Source organism: Aegilops tauschii, chromosome 4 (assembly GCF_002575655.3).
Source record: "Aegilops tauschii subsp. strangulata cultivar AL8/78 chromosome 4, Aet v6.0, whole genome shotgun sequence".
Classification (NCBI taxonomy): Eukaryota; Viridiplantae; Streptophyta; class Magnoliopsida; order Poales; family Poaceae; genus Aegilops; species Aegilops tauschii.
This window is the reverse complement of record NC_053038.3, coordinates 252,669-273,931: the sequence shown is the minus strand read 5'-3', so window position 1 is coordinate 273,931 and position 21,263 is coordinate 252,669. Positions and strand designations below refer to the sequence as shown.

The following is a 21,263-nucleotide window of genomic DNA, read 5'->3' as shown; positions in this document are numbered from 1 at the left end:
GCCGCTGCCCAAGACGGAAATAAGGTTTTTGGGAAGCGTCTCGGCGCGACTTCTTCGGATCCGTCCTCCTCTGCTTCCACTACTTTCTCAGCATCGCCCCCATGGCCGACGCTTCCACTACTTGCTCTGCATCGCCCCCATGACCGACGACGCCGCCGCCAAGAAGAAGGCCACGGACGACGCCGAGGGTGCTGCTGTCGCTGCCGCGTTGGCCTGGCCAACCGGAGGGTGTGATCTACTCATCCCTCATTTACGTTCATGTGCTAGCCTACGTATATGCTGTGTTCATATATGTTTCGATTCCTTGTTCGTCTTGAGCAATCCGAAAATCGATCAGTCGACTGACATTTAGCAATTGTGAGTATCTTTTATCAAATCGAATTTGCCTTTCAAATTCGCAACTCAAATGCACGTATTTGACTTGAGAGACAGTGGATGGATGTGAAGAGAAGAAGAAGAAAAAAGTCAGCTTTGGATGAATGGCTGCTATCTATCGCGGCGCGAGGGCGACGGAGGAAAGGTCGTCGGAGGGCGGCTGCAGGGTGCGCTCCCACGCCCGGGACTCCACGTACAACCGCGACACCTTGCCCGCCACCCACGCCATCTCCGGCCGCTCCTTTCCCTCCTCGGCATCGGCATCGGCGGCGCACCGCAGCCCCACCTCCGCTAGCCTCTCCGCGGCCGCCACGGGGAACGAGTCGCTCAGCTGCCGGTCCACCCAGCTCCGCACCCGCCCGCTCCGGACCGCCTCCGCCGCCGTGTCCACCACCGACACGCGCGCCAACTCCTTGGTGGCGCGGTCGAACCGGTAACGGCTCTCCGCCGCCTCCCCCGACAGCAGCCCCAGCAGCAGCACCCCGAACGCGCGCACGTCCGCCGCCTTTCCCTTGGACGGCTGCTCCTGGTTGTCGGCTTCGGCGTCGGCGTCGTCGTCTGGGGCGGCGAAGTGGCCCGCCCCGAAGTGGGTGAGCACGGCGCGCACGCTCTGGCCGCCGTGGGCGTCGGGGACGAGGAGCACGGCCGACGGCGAGACGCGGCCGTGCGCGGCGTCGGCGTGTGCGTGCGCGTACTCGATGCCCTGCGCCACGTCCACGGCCACCTGCACGCGCGACAGCCACGTGCGGAGGACCACGCTTCTACTGGTGCTGCTGCCGGCGCGGGAGGACGAGGAGGTGGAGGAGGAGGAGAGGTATGCGGCGAGGGTGCAGGCGCCGGTGGGGAGGGCGTAGGCGAGGTAGACGTGGGCGCCGGCGGGGCAGGCGCCGAGGAGGCGCGCGAGGCTGGCGTGGTGGTAGCGCGCGACGCGGGCGAGCGCGGCGGAGGCGGCAGCGGGCGTGAGGAGCGGGAGCGGGCGGAGCTGGAAGAGCGCGGCGGGGCTGGAGCGGAGGGAGCAGCGCCAGAAGGTGTCGGAGGAGCCTCGCTTGGCGAGGAAGTTGTTGGTGGCCGCGGCGAGCTCCTGGAAGGTGTAGAGGACGGGCTGGTCCGGCAGGGAGGCGCGCGCCGCGGCGAGGCTGGAGCGGCTGGACCTCGACCTGGAGGAGGAGGTGGAGGCGGTGTTTGTTGTTGTTGTTGAGGTGGCGGTGTGGCGGGGTCCCGAGGAGGTGGAGGAGGAGGATGCGGTGGCGGTGGAAGGGGATCGGCGGCGGCGGCGAGAGGAAGAAGGAACGGTGGTGGTGGTGGTTGGGAGAGCGTCTGAGCTGGACTTGCACATGGTCTCCTCTCCTCTACTCTAGATAGATAAGCAACGGGTGCCTATGGGTTTTCCTTTTCCCCGTCGGCAGCAACTAGAAGACGGTGGATCTTTCTGTTTTTGAGGCAAAGGTTGGAGAGCAACCCTAGTCCTTTGTTTTTGTTTCCTTTCCTTTGGTTTGTGCGCGGTGCGTGCTCTCGCGTGGACGGTGTCGTGTCGTGTCCCCCTACCCTGCCCTGCCCTGCCAACGTTGTGTTGGACCAACGACCCGACCCACAAGACAAGATCAAACATTCATCCAAGAAAAGACCCGACTTTTCTCCTCTCCTCTCCCCTCTCGCCTCTCCGTCCGACTGCGTCGCCAGCGAATCGAATCCATGGCCGGCCACGCCAAGCTCCTCCTGTACATTGTGGTGGTGGACGAGAGTGGCGCCTCCTCCTTCCGCTACACCCGATCCCTCCTCCACAGCACGCTGCAGCTCATGGGGTGCAAGCCCAGGCACGCATTCGAGGTCTCCCTTGTCCCTTCTTCTTTCCCCTCCCCTCCCCTCCCCTCCCCTCCCCTCTTGGATTCTGATTTTGATGATTTCGATCTCTCTGATTGGATTTCTCTCAATCAATCGAATGAAAAAACAAAAAAAGATTAGCCGGCGGGTGTTCGATGTGGTCCGCGGCGACCCCGCGGAGATGGAGATGCTCATGGCCATGTCCCAAGGTAAAAGAGGGGTGCAGCGGTACGAGCTGCCGGACGCCGCCACCAGCCCCAGGCAGTTCCAGTTCGAGCTCTACAAGCGGCGGACCACGGTGCTCATCCCCAGGGACCTCTTCCTGCACCTGGTGTGCCAGGCCCTGGCCCTCTACAAATACCTCGCCCCAAACCAGAGGAACCACCTCACCCTTGCCTGCAGGTCTGCCAAGTCCCTTCCTCATTCACTACCGTCTACCAATCTCATACAGTACATGAGGAGGAATGTTTTTCCAATCTTCTCTTTTAACAAACATTTCATGAGTAGAGTAGAGTAGTAATCTACTCCCTCCGTCCCATAATATAAGAACGTTTTTGACACTACACTACACTAGTGTCAAAAACGTTCTTATATTTTGAGACAGAGGGAATTCCTACTCCATGCTTACATACATTATTTATTATCAACACACACTCACTGCTTCTTCTGTATGTATGTATGTATGTATGTATGTATGTAGTCTATCACATACGGAGTATATTACAAAGTGGCAAATTACTTGTTGCCATCTCATCTCATCTCATCTGGTCTCATCTGTCTGTCAGCAGCTAAAACCATATTGAATTTTCCTTGTTTGCAATGCCACTTGTTTAAATTCCATGCCTACGGAGCATCTCATACGTTTGCTTCTGCCTCTGAATTTCCACACATGCCTGCCACTCAGGGCCAAGAGAGGAACCAACTTTCAAAGGAATCTGATATTATTCCTTTACAATCTCTCCCTAGGATTCGAGAAAGAAAAGAGTCCGTCACGGTTCTTCTATGCGGAACAAGTGGTTGCGGCAAGTCCACCCTTTCTACTTTGCTGGTACACTCACATCCCCCCTTTTTTCTATCTTTCCTTTTGCATTCTTACTGTATCTACTGCTGCCACAACCATTCTTACACCAGCTTATTTATCATAGCTAAATAATAAACTGTAGAGGCAATTTTGCAGCCTGTCAATGCCACCAGGATAACAATGGCCCTTGCCCCGTCAACTTATACTCCCTCTGTCCCAAAATAAGTGTCTTATTATGGGACGGAGGGAGTACGTACTGCTTAGGCTATCAAGAATTAAATTCCTTCTCAGCTAGCTGGTATATAACAAATTTGGCCTATGAGCAAGCAGAAACACTAAACTATTTCTTCACAACACCAGAGCATCATGCCCTGTGCACCCAACTTTATTGTCTCTCGTTTCAAAATTATAAAGCATTATATTCCAATGTATGTATCTGTTCAACAGGGGAGCAGGTTAGGGATCACCACTGTAGTTTCCACAGATTCCATTCGCCACATGATGCGGAGCTTTGTTGACGAGAAGGAAAACCCCCTTCTCTGGGCATCCACTTATCATGCAGGTGAATGCCTCGACCCGGTGGCTGTTTCTGAAGCAAAAGCCAGGCGGAAAGCAAAGAAACGCTCCGGCGTCTCCAGCAACTCAGGTATGGATTATGAGGGCAGTGGAGACAAGGTTGAGGGAAAACCAATTGGGAAGAAACAAATGGCTATAGAAGGTTATAAGGCACAGAGTGAGATGGTCATCGACAGTCTGGATCGGCTTATCACCGCGTGGGAAGATCGCAAAGAATCGGTCGTTGTTGAGGGTGTTCACTTGAGCCTTAATTTTGTGGTATGTGCTGCTGAAAACCATAATACTGTCCCCCCTGTACATTTATTTTCCTTCTATTCTTGCCCTTTCCAATTATGTCGAAGATGCTCTGTTTTCAGTTTCTTTTCCAGTCAAGGTGGAATTATAAGTTCACGATCAATCTGTTCTTATGCCCCCCGTTATATTTATTTAGTATGAATTTGTCAAATAATTCCGATATTTCAGATGGGCTTAATGAAGAAACATCCATCAATAATTCCCTTTATGATCTACATATCCAATGAGGGCAAGCACACCGAGAGGTTTGCTGTACGCGCAAAGTACATGACGCTTGACCCAACCAAAAATAAGTATGTCAAATACATCAACAACATTAGAACCATCCAAGAGTACCTCTGTAGCCGAGCTGATAAATACCTAGTTCCCAAGGTAAACAACACTAATGTTGACCGGAGCGTGGCTTCCATCCATGCCACCGTCTTTAGCTGCCTCCGCAGGCGAGCTACTGGAGAGCAGTTGTATAACCCTGACACAAACACTGCAGCGGCTGTAAATGAAGAGTACAAAAACCAATGTGTTGCCAACTCCATGAGTTCCAAGGGGATGTTCAAATTAATCCAGCGCCTAGGATCCTCAAGGAAGCTCATGGCCATCGTTGATGTGGATGGATCCGTTTCAAAGGCTTGGCCCGTTGAGTCAAGCGATGGAGATGGGAAAAACGGTTCCCAAGGTGGCGGAGACCAGAAATCTCTAGGAAACCCAATATATGGACCTCTGAATATTGGAAGGGCGGAGTCGGTGAATCTCCAGTTTGGCTCCTTTGGAATAAGTGCATGGCCTACCGACACAGGCTGTACAAGTCAAGCTGGAAGTGTCGACGGCTCGTGGATCAATGGTAATGAAGGCAGTAGCAGCAGCCATGTTGCGTCTTCCTCCGGCGGCTCCCCTAAGAAGGCCGATGGACATCATAAAGAGGTAAGTAGCAATTTAACTTCCTACTATCTGGCAGCATGAACTTGTCTGATCTTTTTGGCACAACTTTCTGTCAGTGAACAACAGAGAAACACCATCAGATTTGTTAGTATCTTATAATTGCTGATATATTTATTTTTGTTTGCCGGGGACTCCTAGATTAAAGAGTCAGCAGCAGCATCTGGCAGTGACGACGACGACGAAGAAGAAGCTGATGTTCCGCCTAATTCAGGGAGTGATGAGGACCTAAGTGAAGAAGATCACGACGAAAACCACGATGAGGTGAGGCGTGGAAGTCTATTTATTAATATCTTTATTTTGAGTTAACAAAGCGTTTTTTTCTTCCTTTTCTGGTCAAAATAAAAAATAAAAAATGCTTGACAAATTGTTACTACACTAAGTTGCTTAACATACATACATACATATCTGTGGGTGCTTTGGTTGGCAGATGGAAGGGTCTGTGGACGAGGACTGCAACAGGTCCGATGAGGAATACGACGACCTGGCCATGCGGGACAGTATGGAGAACGGTTATCTGAGCGACGACGGCATCATGGTGCACACCGGCTTAAGCAAATGCCTGAGCAACAGGTTTCCGGACGGCAGCCAGCATAATAACCGCGGCACGCCGAGGAAACTGCGAAGCCTGTCCAAGGTTGATACCACTACACATGTTCCTGACACGGCGCGCTCTTGTGCTGCCGCTGCCGCTGCTACACCTGGTGGCAACAGAAGCACGGGTAGGAAGTGGAGGCGGTCCCTGAGCGACAAGATCAGTTCGCGGCCGCGGAGCTGCCCCTCTCTCGCGGAAGTGGCGGCCAAGCCCAAGGGCTCAGCTGCTGTTCCAGTGGTTCCTCAGTCTTAAAGAGTCCTGGCTCCTGGGAGGTAGGCCTATATCTTCTATATGGTTGATGTAATAATAATAATAATGAATAATGAATAATAATAGCAAGGGAAGGGAAGGGAAGAGCTGCATTGCATTGCATGAAGGTGGTAAGTATAATATGTGCATGCATGATGTTTGTTTGTTGGGAGGCTGCAAAGGGGAGGGGAGGCCAGATGACAGATGAATGAATAATGCAAGAGAACTCCCTCTAACCGGTTAACTTGCCCTAGTAGCATTTTCTTGTTTCTTTCTTTCTTTCTTTCTTCCTGTTTTGGTCTAGAATTGAGAGTCTTTTTATTGTGTGTGTGTGTGTGGTTCCTGAGTCTTAAAGAGTCCTGAGAGAGAGGTAGGCCTATATCTATATGGTTGATGTAATAATAATAATAATGAATAATAATAACAAGGGAAGGGAAGGGAGAGCAGGGCATGGAAGAGCTGCATTGCATTGCATGAAGGTATTGATAATAGGGTATGCAACTCCCTCTAACCGGTTAATTTGCCGTAGTAGCATTTTCTTGTTTCTTTCTTTCTTCCTTCCTTGATGTTTTGGTCTGGAATTTAGAGTATTTTGGTTTTGCACAGGGCATAGAAAAGTGTCACAGCCCTAGCTTAGCCTTTGCTTGTCCCTGCATGATCATCATGTCATCATGCCTAAATTTCATTTAAATATGAAATGGGGGTTGAACAAACCCTAGCATCAAATTAAATCAAATAGGCTCAAGTAAAATCTTTTTCAATGAACCCAAAATGCCCTTAAAAATGTCCATAATTCATGGAACAAGGTGAGAACCTAAACCAAAAATGGTGGACATTTTTCCAGGACATAAATGGGCTTTGAATTAATCCAATATGTATTTGAATTGGAGCTTTAAAATTCTATAAATATTTTTACAGCTCCAAATATTTTGAAACTTGCTGAGGGTCTCTGAAATAATTCAGTTAGTGCCCATAAAAAGTTTCAAAAGTTTACAAAAATGATTTAGTGCTTGAACTAAATCAAAACAGATTGAAATAAATAGAAAACAGTAATTAAAATAGAAAACAGAGAAGGAGGGAGTACCTGTAACTTACCTGGCCGAGGAGAGAAGCCAGCCCACCAGGCCCATGTGCCAATCATCCTCGTCCTTGCGCCAGAAAGACGCCGGCGCGTGCCCGACGTGCGCCGCGCCACCTCCACGCTGCCTGCATGTGTGCCGACTCTTCTGAAGATGCCATGCAGCCGCCGGAGCCGTCTAGCTCTTCCTCTCTCTCCCTGGAGCTCTTCCCCCTCCTCTGGTTCCCTCTCCCTCGCTGTTCCCCACCTCACCAAACCGCGCCGCCGCCACTGACGAGCTCCACCGACGAGCTCCACCACGGCCACAGCCACTCCCTCGCTCCCTCTCCGCGTCCCCGAGCTCCGCCACGACCCCGTGGAGCAACACACCCGACGCACGCGACCAGAAGAGGCCCCAGTCGACCGGAGCGTCGTTGTCTTCACCTCCGGTGCCCAGAGATCGACTCCGTCAATTCGCCTCGTCCAGAGCGTCCCGAGGCCACTAACCTACCCTGTCGCATCGCCGTGAGCTCCTCTTTCTCCTCCCCTTACCATGTTGCTCTGCTCGTCCCCTAGCTAGCGCTGCCGCCATGGCCGAAGCTTCGACGCCGCCTCGCTTGCCGCCGTTGCAGTTTCCGACCACCCCAACACCTCCCGTTGCTACCAAACGACGCGCCTCGCCGCGCCGTGTCCGTAGAGCCCAGCCACGCGACCTCCCGTCGCCGGAGCTGGCCGGACGAGCGACCTCGCCGTGCCTGTTTACGCCGGCGATTAGTCGCCGGAGTTGATGACGTGGCCCAGGCTTAATTAGCGCTAACCACCGATTAGTTAACCCCCGGGTCATTGACACACGGGCCCGCCCCCCTTAAATTAATCACAGGGTTATTCCCTGTTTAAATTAAGCTAATGACCGTGGCCCACTGGTCAGGTTTGACCTGGACAGCCCCGTTGACCTGCTGACGTCACAGTGACGTAATGCTAACGCAGTAATACATTTTCTGGATTTAAAATAAACCAGGAAATTCCAGAAAATGTTTAAAACTTGTAAAAATCATAGAAAATAATCTATAACTCCAAATGAAATAAATCATATATGAAAAATTATCAGAAAAATCCAAAGAATCTGAATATGGCATGTTCATGCATGTTTGACAGTTAACCTCACTGAATAGGACAATTCATGATTATGGAATAAATGGTAATTAGTTTTGGAGTTGGAATTTGCTATATGTTTGAATTCCACTTCAATGAATATGACTAACTGTTGCACTAGGTCAATTCAGTACCTTAATATGACATGTCATTCATTTGGATGTGCATTGCATTGATTGTGTTATTTCTTTGTTGCCGGTGGTTGTTCCCCCTCGATAGACGTGTTCCGATGTTGAGTTCGATGACACCGATGAAGAACTATATCTTCTTCAGGAGTGCCAGGCAAGCAAAACCCCCTTGTTCATTCCGATACAATCCCACTCTCTCGCTCCTGTTCTCTTTTACTGCATTAGGACAACAACGTTTCAACTGTTACATGCTGCGGTAGTTGAAGCCCTTTCCTCTGCTTGATCTGTCATTGCCACAGTAAATAGATGAAACCCACTAGCATGAGTAGGAGTTGTTTGAGCCCTGATGTGCCTACTCATTCATGCTTGTTTGTCATGCCTGCTACTGCTTAGAGTTGAGTCAGGTCTGATTCATCAGGGATGAATTGGAATGTGGTGAACATGTCCTACTGTTGAGAGCTAAGTGTGTGAACACGATTTGGTAAAGGTAGAGGTGAGAGGCCATGTAGGAGTACCTGGTGGGTTGTCTCATTGTAGCCGTCCTCAGGAACTGAGTTCTGTGTTTGTGATCCATGAACAGTTACTACCACGCATTGGAATGCTTAAGTGCCCCTCTCGACTTATTAATCAACCTGATCTCTGTCCAGGAGTTGCAACTAGTTTCTGGTGTTTGTAGGTAGTGTTAGTAGTCTACCAAGTGGCACCCGGTACATGTGGGCTTAGGACAGAGTAGGCATCGTGGCACGGTGTACCAAGCGTAGATCCATCCGTCGAGGTGGGCTTGGGAACCCTGCACACATCGTTTGGGGCCGTGAGCGACACCCCGACCGGATCTCCTTGTGGATGAAACCCGAATAGGCGATAAACCTGGACTAGAGACTTGCGTGGTTAATCAGGTCGTGGCCAACTCCCTCGCCAGGCTTCCGCTTGAAGGTTGCCGAGATACACGACGTGTACATGGTGGTAAGTGGCGAGAGCGTGTGTGAAGAAGTACACCCCTGCAGGGTTAACATCATCTATTCGAATAGCCGTGTCCGCGGTAAAGGACTTCTGGATTGCCTGTACAGTTCATAGATAACTTGAAGTGGATACTCTAAAATGCGCAAGATAAGCGTGAGTGCTATGGATGGCCTTCTCGTAGGGAGACGGGAGCGGATCCATAGTGGTGTATTGATTGGTGAATATGTGGACTCGTGTGCGCCACCTCAAAAGAGTTACTTGCAGTCGTAGTTTAGGATAGCCACAGAGTCAAAGCTGGCTTGCTGCAGTTAAACTCCACCACCCCCTTTTGTTGATACCGATGCATATGTAGTTAGTTCTGATGTAAGTCTTGCTGAGTACATTTGTACTCACGTTTGCTTAATTTATGTTTTGCAGAGAGACTTCAGTCTCGCTAGTAGTTCCGCGTGGACTTCGACGTTTAGCTTGTTACCTTAGCTACGATCTTGTGCCCTCGGCAGGGTCTTGTAGATAGTTAGGCTTCTCAGCCTTTTCTTTTGTAGTTGTCTGTACTCAGACAAGTTAAGCTTCCGCATGTGCTATTGCTTGTATGACTTGAATGCTGGGTCATGAGACCCATGTTTGTAATATCTGACTCTTCGGAGCCTTATAAATAAATACTTTGAGTCGTAGAGTTTTGTTGTTATGCCATGTTGTATTTACACATATCGAGCATATTGTGTGTATGATTGAAATGCTTGGTATGTGTGGGATCTGACAACCTAGTTGTCTTTCCTTGGTAGCCTCTCTTATGGGGAAATGTAGTCTAGTGCTTCCACTGAGCCATGGTAGTCTGCTACAGCCCGGTTTACCGGAGTCCTGTTAGCCCAGTTGCTACTGCTCCGGAACACTTAGACTGGCCGGCATGTGTCCTTCTTTGATCCCGTGTCTGTCGCTTCGGGGAAATGTCACGCGGTGTCTTTCGGAGTCCTGTTAGCCTGCTACAGCCCGGATTTCCGGAGTCTTGCTAGCCCAGTTGCTACAGCCCGAATTCACTCGCTGATGACTGACACGTTCGTTGTTGGGTCATGTATGTATGTCCCTGTAAGTTAGTGCCACTTTGGGTTCACGACTAGTCATGTCGGCCCGGGTTCTCTGTCATATGGATGCTAGCGACACTATCATATACGTGAGCCAAAAGGCACAAACGGTCCCGGGCCAGGTAAGGTGGCACCCGTGGGAATACCGTGCGTGAGGCCGCAAAGTGATATGACGTGTTACATGCTAGATCGACGTGGCTTAGGATCGGGGTCCTGACAGCTTTGGTATCAGAGCCTGACTGCCTGTAGGATTACCAAGCCAAACTGGTCGAAGTTGAGTCTAGAAATGCTTTAGTTATATAAGGGAATTGATTGTGGATGGGAACGTAAGGCTCTTTTTACTCCTTATACCTTATGCCTTCTGATCTGAGTCAGCCTCTTCTTTTCTATGGGGATTAAGAACTAGGCTTCTCGTCTTTCTATCAGGATCACGTGTTACTAATCTGTAGACTCTTAGGATTGTTGGTCTCAAGCCTCAGTTCTGTTCCTACTACTTCCGTGTGTTGACAGTTGATCTCGGAACCCTGATATTGTGATGTTGAGTGGTCATGCCACTATTTTGCAGGATGTCTCAAATCCTTTTGAGCATTTACAGCCGTTATGCTGTCCGAGTCATTCCAAGTTTCTAAATAGTCTGATGCACTTGCAAATCTTCCCTATGTTCCCGATGTTTCTTTGGGCTAGTTTAACCACACTAATCGGTGAGTTGAGGTACTCTGTTGCCTCGACATATATGTTGGAGCTATTATTATGACCCTAGGTGTCTTAGAGGATCACCTAGTAATCTAGCCATGTTTTGTGTTCCTAGTGTGATGATTCTAGCCATCATCCTCGAAAGCATCCCGTGATGCCACTTAGTTAGTAGGCATTCTATTCCTGGGTTCTTGAACCCGAGATTCACCCTACTTCATGTTGATAGTGTTTGCTAGTTCCTTTAGGATATTAGTAACCTTTGCGATAGTCCTCGAGGTACGTGGTATATCATTCTTCCAATGCCATGAACCATCCTATGGCAGAAGTTCTTTTGAACCAAAAGATCACAACCAGAGTGCTCTTGATGAGTACTCCATTCTACATTGTGAATCTGCCAGTTCTACCTTTCTGCATGGGTTATCCGGAAGAAATGTTGAGCTTTGCTCGACATACTAATCTATGCACCCACAACTCAGAAAGACATATGTTCCTTGAGTTGTTACTCTTCACTTGTATTCCGACCATTGGCTATCAATCGATAGTCTAGAGTATGTGTGCATTCGTTCGTCGATGCCTATTATTCTTGTGGTATGTCAAGCCGTTCTATTACGGAATGACTAGGAGAAACAAACTCCAGTACCTCATCCATATCTAGGATTGGGTCAAAACAATTGTATTCCGCAGATCAAATGTCACTCTAGCTTTTGTTCTGCTCTACCTTGGAGTATTACCCCCTTTATGTCAGGATTCTTATGAGAATTGCATCACCTCTTATGAATTCTTGACGAAGTGATACGCCTCGCCATCATTGTTCATTCCTCGGTCTCCGTGTTATTGTAACCGGAATACTGACAAGTGAATTGTGATGTGTGAAATCAATACTCCTAGCAACCATGTTGCTTGGTAGTTAATGGACAATACTCTTATTCTTAGCGTGCTGGTTATTGAATCATCATCCTAAGATTGATCGTGCTACCTAGTCCTTATTACTGGTGCACACTTCGATCGACGAGTTGGGAATTTGTCAAATTCCTTGCTCTCTTGATCATATCGTCTTGCCCTGAAAAGCAAGATTATTCTTGAGCTTAGTAACATATTGGTGGTTCGTGATTTTCCGATTATCTTCTCGGAAGTATCACCAGGTTGTCCCCTGACCGTTATGTTGAGTTCGTGTTCAAATGGTTTCCCTATAAACCAACTCTTCTCCAAGAATCTATGGGATACCCCCTGAGCTACTTGGTTAAGCTAAACAACAACTTGGAGAGTTGGAAGATAAAAGCTTGTCCGACTTAGTTCATTTCAAGGGATATATTTGTGTGTGTTGAAGAAAGATGATATCCTCATCGATTGGTCCCTGTTATCAGTTGTAGGACCTATTGTCTTATCAAAACTTTGATTTGAGTGTGGGCTATCCTCAAATCAAATCAGAACCAACGATGTTCGTAATGTTGTCTTACTCATGGTTTTCCCTCGAGCATACTCCGTTATATCTTTTATTCTGACCTATGCTATCACCATGTCCACACAATTGTGGAATTCCATTTATATGAAAACCTGGATGAATTGTTGTTGAGCCCATCGACAACATCCTTATCATCTCCATGATTTTGTTGGACATTAAGCTAGTATTGGAAACTTTGTAAGGATTGCTTTCGTGTCCCGTTCATGAGGTATATGTTTGGATGAAAGAAAAGACTTCCTCTAATTCACGTGCACTTGATGTAAGTTGTCGCCGTGGATTCGAGAAAGATTGTTTGCTTCCTCTAGAATCATCCCAAGTTAGTCATGCATACGTGTGAAGTATTCTGTGGTTTGGAGACTTGCAACCTTCATTCTATATGTGTCCCTAGCACACCAAGCCACTGATTGATTTGTTCAAGGAGAAGAAGTTCCTTTTTAAGAGCTAACCCGGGCTTAATCAAGGACTTCGTTATCCGCAATGATGGTTCCCCACCTGAACTCGGTAGTGTTTCGTTGTAAGACTACTACGTGGTCATGCTTGTCTGGGACATCGTGTTCACATGTTTGTAGCAGAACCGGCTCATGTTTTAGAGCTTACCACCGTAGTCCATTGCCCGAGAATCCTGCAACGTCATCTCGTCGACTTGTGTTGCAAACTTTCATTTTTCTCTCTAGACTTGATGAGTCTGGAATATCCTGACACTAACCAGATCTGAATCTCAGGCAGATATGATGGTTGGAATGTTTCCCAAGAACTATAATATTGGTCTCTCTGTAACCGGTAAAGTGGATGTCGTGGCTGACACACCCACCCGGAAGACCTATTATTGTAGTGTTTTGATTGAGGAAGTTGGCTACCTCCCCATAAGGATTTCGTAGGATTTACTTCCATAGTTATTCCTTATGGATTCTTGTGCTCCCGAAGTCTGACCTTTTACTTGATGTTATAGGTACCAAACCATATCTATAAATGGGTTACGCTAGCACATCAAGGAGAACATTAGAAGCGGAGTGCTAAATGTCTCTCGGTCGATCATCCAGATTTTGTTTCCTTGGCCTCGCTAAGGTGAAATCTGAGAAGGTGTTATCTTCCTTTGCATCTGCATCGTCCATCACTATTCATCATGGTAGTATGTTGTGTTGCCAGGATCCTTGACACGGATGTTGGTAGAACCTTGATGAATATGGAAATGCTCAAGTTCTTGAGAGCACGTGCAAACAAAATCATCCCTTGCGTTGTCTTCAACAAAGTAGTCCACATCATCCATTCCGGTCTGGGTATACCATCCCTTCTTACCCCGCCAAACGATTGTTGTTATTTGCCTTAGGCTGGTATAAAGAGTTTCAATGATCTCTGAATCAAAAGTAATTCTTTTTGCCACTTAAGGGAATATTTCTGCAAGTCACCTTCCCTAAGGTGCCATTATGGAATCATGGTAGATAACTCCTGGTTATCTTGAAACCATGCACCATCTTATTCAGCGTGGAATTGTGCTTATCAACTTGAATCTTCGTTCTCTGTCTCACTCCATCCCTCTGGATGTATGTTTCGTGTCTTAGCTCGAGAGATGTTCAACATCTCATTCTGTGAGTTGATCGTGAGTTGCTCGATCTTTAAGAAGATCGATTCCTATAGAGTTTCTTCTGTCGTCATCGTGTTGGATGAAGATCTCGAAAGCAAAGACGTCAAGATCAATTTGAAGCAATGAATAACCATCTTCGATGAGGGCAATTGGATCGAGAAGATTGTGTTAGCTTTTGTGTCCCCTCTTCCTCTTACCCTACGCTTGAATCTTGGGACGAGATTCTTGTTTAGTGGGGGTGAGTTGTCACAGCCCTAGCTTAGCCTTTTCTTGTCCCTGCATGATCATCATGTCATCGTGCCTAAATTTCATTTAAATATGAAATGGGGGTTGAACAAACCCTAGCATCAAATTAAATCAAATAGGCTCAAGTAAAATCTTTTTCAATGAACCCAAAATGCCCTTAAAAATGTCCATAATTTATGGAACAAGGTGAGAACCTAAACCAAAAATGGTGGACATTTTTCCAGGACATAAATGGGCTTTGAATTAATCCAATATGTATTTGAATTGGAGCTTTAAAATTCTATAAATATTTTTACAGCTCCAAATATTTTGAAACTTGCTGAGGGTCTCTGAAATAATTCAGTTAGTGCCCATAAAAAGTTTCAAAAGTTTACAAAAATGATTTAGTGCTTGAACTAAATCAATACAGATTGAAATAAATAGAAAATAGTAATTAAAATAGAAAACAGAGAAGGAGGGAGTACCTATAACTTACCTGGCCCAGGAGAGAAGCCAGCCCACCAGGCCCATGTGCCAATCATCCTCGTCCTTGCGCCAGAAGGACGCCGGCGCGTGCCCGACGTGCGCCGCGCCACCTCCACGCTGCCTGCCTATTCCCCGACTCTTCTGAAGATGCCATGCAGCCGCCGGAGCCGTGTGGCTCTTCCTCTCTCTCCCTGGAGCTCTTCCCCCTCCTCTGGTTCCCTCTCCCTCGCTGTTCCCCACCTCACCAAACCACGCCACCGCCACCGACGAGCTCCACCACGGCCACAGCCACTCCCTCGCCCCCTCTCCGCGTCCCCGAGCTCCGCCACGACCCCGTGGAGCAACACACCCGACGCACGCGACCAGAATAGGCCCCAGTCGACCGGAGCGTCGTTGTCTTCACCTCCGGTGCCCAGAGATCGACTCCGTCAATTCGCCTCGTCCAGAGCGTCCCCGAGGCCGCTAACCTACCCTGCCGCATCGCCGTGAGCTCCTCTTTCTCCTCCCCCTTACCACATTGCTCTGCTCGTCCCCTAGCTAGCGCTGCCGCCATGGCCGAAGCTTCGCCGCCGCCTCGCTCGCCGCCGTTGCAGTTTTCGACCACCCCAGCACCTCCCGTTGCTACCAAACGACGCGCCTCGCCGCGCCGTGTCCATAGAGCCCAGCCATGCGACCTCCCGTCGCCGGAGCTGGCCGGACGAGCGACCTCGCCGTGCCTGTTTACGCCGGCGATTAGTCACCGGAGTTGATGACGTGGCCCAGGCTTAATTAGCGCTAACCACCGATTAGTTAACCCGAGGGTCATTGACAGATGGGCCCGCCCCCTTAAATTAATCACAAGGTTATTCCCTGTTTAAATTAAGCTAATGACCATGGCCCACTGGTCAGGTTTGACCTGGACAGCCCCGTTGAACTGATGACGTCACAGTGACGTAGTGCTAACGCAGTAATACATTTTCTGGATTTAAAATAAACCAGGAAATTCCAGAAAATGTTTAAAACTTGTAAAAATCATAGAAAATAATCTATAACTCCAAATGAAATAAATCATATATGAAAAATTATCAGAAAATCCAAAGAATCTGAATATGGCATTTTCATGCATGTTTGAACAAGTTAACCTCACTGAATAGGACAATTCATGATTATGGAATAAATGGTAATTAGTTTTGGAGTTGGAATTTGCTATATGTTTGAATTCCACTTCAATGAATATGACTAACTGTTGCACTAGGTCAATTCAGTACCTGAATATGACATGTCATTCATTTGGATGTGCATTGCATTGATTGTGTTCTTTCTTTGTTGCCGGTGGTTGTTCCCTCTCGATAGATGTGTTCCGATGTTGAGTTCGATGACACCGATGAAGAACTATATCTTCTTCAGGAGTGCTAGGCAAGCAAAACCCCCTTGTTCATTCCGATACAATCCTACTCTCTCGCTCCTGCTCTCTTTTACTGCATTAGGACAACAACGTTTCAACTGTTACATGCTGCAGTAGTTGAACCCCTTTCCTTTGCATGACCTGTCATTGCCACAGTAAATAGATGAAACCCACTAGCATGAGTAGGAGTTGTTTGAGCCCTGATGTGCCTACTCATTCATGCTTGTTTGTCATGCCTGCTACTGCTTAGAGTTGAGTCAGGTCTGATTCATCGGGGATGAATTGGAATGTGGTGAACATGTCCTACTATTGAGAGCTAAGTGTGTGAACACGATTTGGTAAAGGTAGCGGTGAGAGGCCATGTAGGAGTAGATGGTGGGTTGTCTCATTGTAGCCGTCCTCAGGAACTGAGTTCTGTGTTTGTGATCCATGAACAGTTACTACCACGGATTGGAATGCTTAAGTGCCCCTCTCAACTTATTAATCAACCTGATCTCTGTCCAGGAGTTGCAACTAGTTTCTGGTGTTTGTAGGTAGTGTTAGTAGTCTACCAAGTGGCACCCGGTACAGGTGCGCTTGGGACAGACTAGGCACCGTGGCACGGCGTACCAAGCATAGATCCATCCGTCGAGGTGGGCTTGGGAACCCTGCACACATCGTTTGGGGCCGTGAGCGACACCCCGGCCGGATCTCCTTGCAGATGGAACCCGAATAGGCGATAAACCTGGACTAGAGACTTGCGTGGTTAGTCAGGTTGTGGCCGACTCCCTCGCCAGGCTTCCGCTTGAAGGTTGCCGAGATACGCGATGTGTACATGGTGGTAAGTGGCGAGAGCGTGTGTGAAGAAGTACACCCCTGCAGGGTTAACATCATCTATTCGAATAGCCGTTTCTGCGGTAAAGGACTTCTGGGTTGCCTGTAGAGTTCATAGATAACTTGAAGTGGATACTCTAAAATGCGCAAGATAAGCATGAGTGCTATGGATGGCCTTCTCGTAGGGAGATGATACGTCCATTTTGCATCATGCTTTTATATCATATTTATTGCATTATGGGCTGTTATTATGCATTATGTCACAATACTTATGCCTATTCTCTCTTATTTTACAAGGTTTACATAAGGAGGGAGAATGCCGGCAGCTGGAATTCTGGGCTGGAAAAGGAGCAAATATTAGAGACCTATTCTGCACAACTCCAAAAGTCCTGAAACTCCACGAAAGTTATTTTTGGAAATAATAAAAAATACTGAGCGGAAGAAATACGTCAAGGGGGCCACCACCTGCCCACGAGGGTGGGGGGCGCGCCCTACCCCCCAGGGCACGCCCCTGCCTCGTGGGCCCCCTGTTGGTTCTCCGGTGGCCATCTTTTGCTATATGAAGTCTTTCGTCCAGGGAAAAATCATAAGCAACCTTTCAGGACGAGACTCCGCCGTCATGAGGCGGAACCTTGGCGGAACCAATCTAGGGCTCCGGCAGAGCTGTTCTGCTTGGGGACACTTCCCTCCGGGAGGGGGAAATCATCGCCATCGTCATCACCAACGCTCCTCTCATCGGGGAGGGCAATCTCCATCAACATCTTCATCAGCACCATCTCCTCTCAAAACCCTAGTTCATCTCTTGTATCCAATTCTTGTCTCCAAGTCCGGGATTGGTACTAGTAGGTTGCTAGTAGTGTTGATTAATCCTTGTAGTTGATGCTAGTTGGTTTATTTGGTGGAAGATCATATGTTCAGATCCTTTATGCATATTAATATCCCTCTGATTATGAACATGAATATGCTTTGTGAGTAGTTACGTTTGTTCCTGAGGACATGGGAGAAGTCTTGCTATTAGTAGTCATGTGAATTTGGTATTCGTTCGATATTTTGATGAGATGTATGTTGTCTAGCCTCTAGTGGTGTTATGTGAACATTGACTACATAACACTTCACCATTATTTGGGCCTAGAGGAAGGCATTGGGAAGTAATAAGTAGATGATGGGTTGCTAGAGTGACAGAAGCTTAAACCCTAGTTTATGCGTTGCTTCGTAAGGGGCTGATTTGGATCCATATGTTTCATGCTATGGTTAGGTTTACCTTAATACTTTTGTTGTAGTTGCGGATGCTTGCAATAGAGGTTAATCATAAGTGGGATGCTTGTTCAAGTAAGAACAACACCCAAGCACCGGTCCACCCACATATCAAATTATCAAAGTACCGAACGCGAATCATATGAACGTGATGAAATCTAGCTCGACGATAATTCCCATGTGTCCTCGGGAGCGCTTTTCTCTATATAAGAGTTTGTCCAGGCTTGTCCTTTTCTACAAAAAGGATTGGGCCACCTTGCTGCACTTTATTTACTTTTTTTACTTGTTGCTCGTTACAAATTATCCTATCACAAAACTATCTGTTACCACTTATTTCAGTACTTGCAGAGAATACCTTGCTGAAAACCACTTATCATTTCCTTCTGCTCCTCGTTGGGTTTGACACTCTTACTTATCGAAAGGACTACGGTAGATCCCCTATACTTGAGGGTCATCAAGACTCTTTTCTGGCGCCGTTGCCGGGGAGTGAAGCGCCTTTGGTAGGTGGAATTTGGTAAGGAAAAATTTATATAGTGTGCTGAAATTTACTGTCACTTGTTACTATGGAAAGTAATCCTCTGAGGGGCTTGTTCGGGGTATCTTCACCCCGACCTGTAGAGCAAAGAGTTGCTCCTCAACCTACTGAACCTACTGAAAATGAAAATGTTCCCTTTGAAGTTCCTTCGGGAATTTTAGAAAAACTGCTAGCTAATCCTTTTGCAGGAGATGGAACAAAGCATCCTGATGAGCACCTAATCTATGTGGATGAAGTTTGTGGATTATTTAAGCTTGCAGGTATACCCGGTGATGTTATTAAGAAGAAGGTCTTCCCTTTATCTTTGAAGGGAGATGCATCGACATGGTATAGGCTATGTGATGATACGGGGTCATGGAACTACAAACGATTGAAATTGGAATTTCATCAGAAGTTTTATCCTATGCATCTTGTTCATCGTGATCGCAATTATATATATAATTTTTGGCCTCGCGAAGGAGAAAGCATCGCTCAAGCTTGGGGGAGGCTTAAATCAATGTTATATTCATGCCCCAATCATGAGCTCTCAAGAGAAATAATTATTCAAAGTTTTTATGCTCGGCTTTCTGATAACAATCACACCATGCTCGATACTTCTTGTGCTGGCTCTTTTATGATGAAGACTATTGAATTCAAATGGAATTTATTGGATAGAATTAAACGCAACTCTGAAGATTGGGATCTCGACGAAGGTAAGGAGTCAGGTATGACACCTAAGTTTGATTGTGTTAAATCTTTTATGGATACCGATGTTTTCCGTAAATTTAGCACTAAATATGGACTTGACTCTGAGATAGTAGCTTCTTTCTGTGAATCTTTTGCTACTTATGTTGATCTCCCCAAGGAGAAGTGGTTTAAATATCATCCTCCCATAGAAGTAAAAGTAGCTTCACCTATTAAAGTTGAAGAAAAGACTATCACTTATAATGATCCTGTTGTTCCTACTTCTTATGTTGAGAAACCACCCTTCCCTGTTAGGATAAAGGATCATGCTAAAGCTTCAACTGTGGTTCGTAAAAGCAATATTAGAACTTATACACCTCCTGAGCAAATTAAAGTTGAACCTAATATTGCCATTGTTAAAGATCTCTTGGCTGATAATATTGATGGGCATGTTATTTATTTCTGCGGTGAAACTGCTAGAATTGCCAAACCTTTTGCTAAAGATAAACATAGACCTGTGGTAGGCATGCCTGTTATTTCTGTTAAAATAGGAGATCATTGTTATCATGGCTTATGCGATATGGGTGCTAGTGCTAGTGCAATACCTATTGACTTATACAAAGAAATTATGCATGAAATTGCACCTGCTGAGATAGAAGATATTGATGTCACCATCAAACTTGCCAATAGAGATACTATTTCACCAATGGGAATTGTTAGAGATGTTGAAGTCTTGTGTGGGAAAACTAAATATCCTGCTGATTTTCTTGTTCTTGGTTCCCCACAAGATAGCTTTTGTCCCATTATATTTGGTAGACCCTTCTTGAACACAGTTAATGCTAGGATAGACTGCGAAAAGAATGTTGTTACTATTGGCTTGGGTGATATGTCTCATGAGTTTAATTTCTCTAAATTTAGTAGACAACACCGTGAAGAGGAATTACCTAGTAAGGATGAAATTATTGGTCTTGCTTCTATTGCCGTACCTCCTAGTGATCCTTTAGAACAATATTTGCTAGACCATGAAAATGATAGGTTTATGAATGAAAGAAAGGAAATAGATGAAGTGTTCTTTAAACAGGAACCTATCCTGAAACACAATTTGCCTGTTGAAATCCTAGGGGATCCTCCTCCACCCAAGGGTGATCCCGTGTTTGAGCTTAAACCGTTGCCTGATACTCTTAAATATGCTTATCTAGATGAAAAGAAGATATATCCTGTTATTATTAGTGCTAACCTTTCAGAGCATGAATAAGAGAGATTATTGAAAACTCTGAAGAAGCACCGTGCTGCTATTGGATATACTCTTGATGATCTTAAGGGCATTAGTCCCACTCTATGTCAACATAAAATAAATTTGGAAGAAGATGCCAAACCAGTTCGTGATCATCAACGACGGCTGAATCCTAAGATGAAAGAAGTGGTAAGAAAAGAAATACTAAAGCTTCTGGAGGCAGGTATAATTTGTCCCGTTGCTGATAGTCAGTGGGTAAGTCCTGTCCATTGTGTCCCTAAGAAGGGAGGTATTACTGTCGTTCCTAATGATAAAGATGAATTGATTCCGCAAATAATTATTACAGGTTATAGGATGGTAATTGATTTCCGCAAATTAAATAAAGCTACTAAAAAGGATCATTACCCCTTACCTTTTATCGATCAAATGCTAGAAAGATTATCCAAACATACACATTTTTGCTTTCTAGATGGTTATTCTGGTTTCTCTCAAATACCTGTGTCAACCAATGATCAATCAAAGACTACTTTTACTTGCCCTTTTGGTACTTTTGCTTATAGACGTATGCCTTTTGGTTTATGTAATGCACCTGCTACCTTTCAAAGATGCATGATGGCTATATTCTCTGACTTCTGTGAAAAGATTTGTGAGGTTTTCATGGACGACTTCTCCGTCTATGGATCCTCTTTTGA

General features: G+C 46.6%; 2 protein-coding genes across 2 annotated transcripts; one reads left to right on the top strand and one right to left on the bottom strand.

The window, feature by feature from the left end:
• Nucleotides 1-347: 347 nt before the first annotated feature.
• Nucleotides 348-1,711, bottom strand: LOC109770257 (putative leucine-rich repeat receptor-like serine/threonine-protein kinase At2g19230). Its single transcript, XM_020328964.4, has one exon. It carries the CDS (start codon nt 1,709-1,711, stop codon nt 491-493), a length of 1,221 nt encoding a protein of 406 aa, XP_020184553.1. The 3' UTR covers nt 348-490.
• Nucleotides 1,712-1,849: 138 nt separating this feature from the next.
• LOC109770256 (P-loop NTPase domain-containing protein LPA1 homolog) lies at nt 1,850-5,987 on the top strand. Its single transcript, XM_020328962.4, has 7 exons — nt 1,850-2,202; nt 2,333-2,598; nt 3,163-3,244; nt 3,665-4,051; nt 4,256-5,005; nt 5,162-5,284; nt 5,451-5,987. Exons 1-7 carry the CDS (start codon nt 2,068-2,070, stop codon nt 5,865-5,867), a joined length of 2,160 nt encoding a protein of 719 aa, XP_020184551.1. The 5' UTR covers nt 1,850-2,067; the 3' UTR covers nt 5,868-5,987.
• The last annotated feature ends 15,276 nt before the right edge of the window (nt 5,988-21,263 follow it).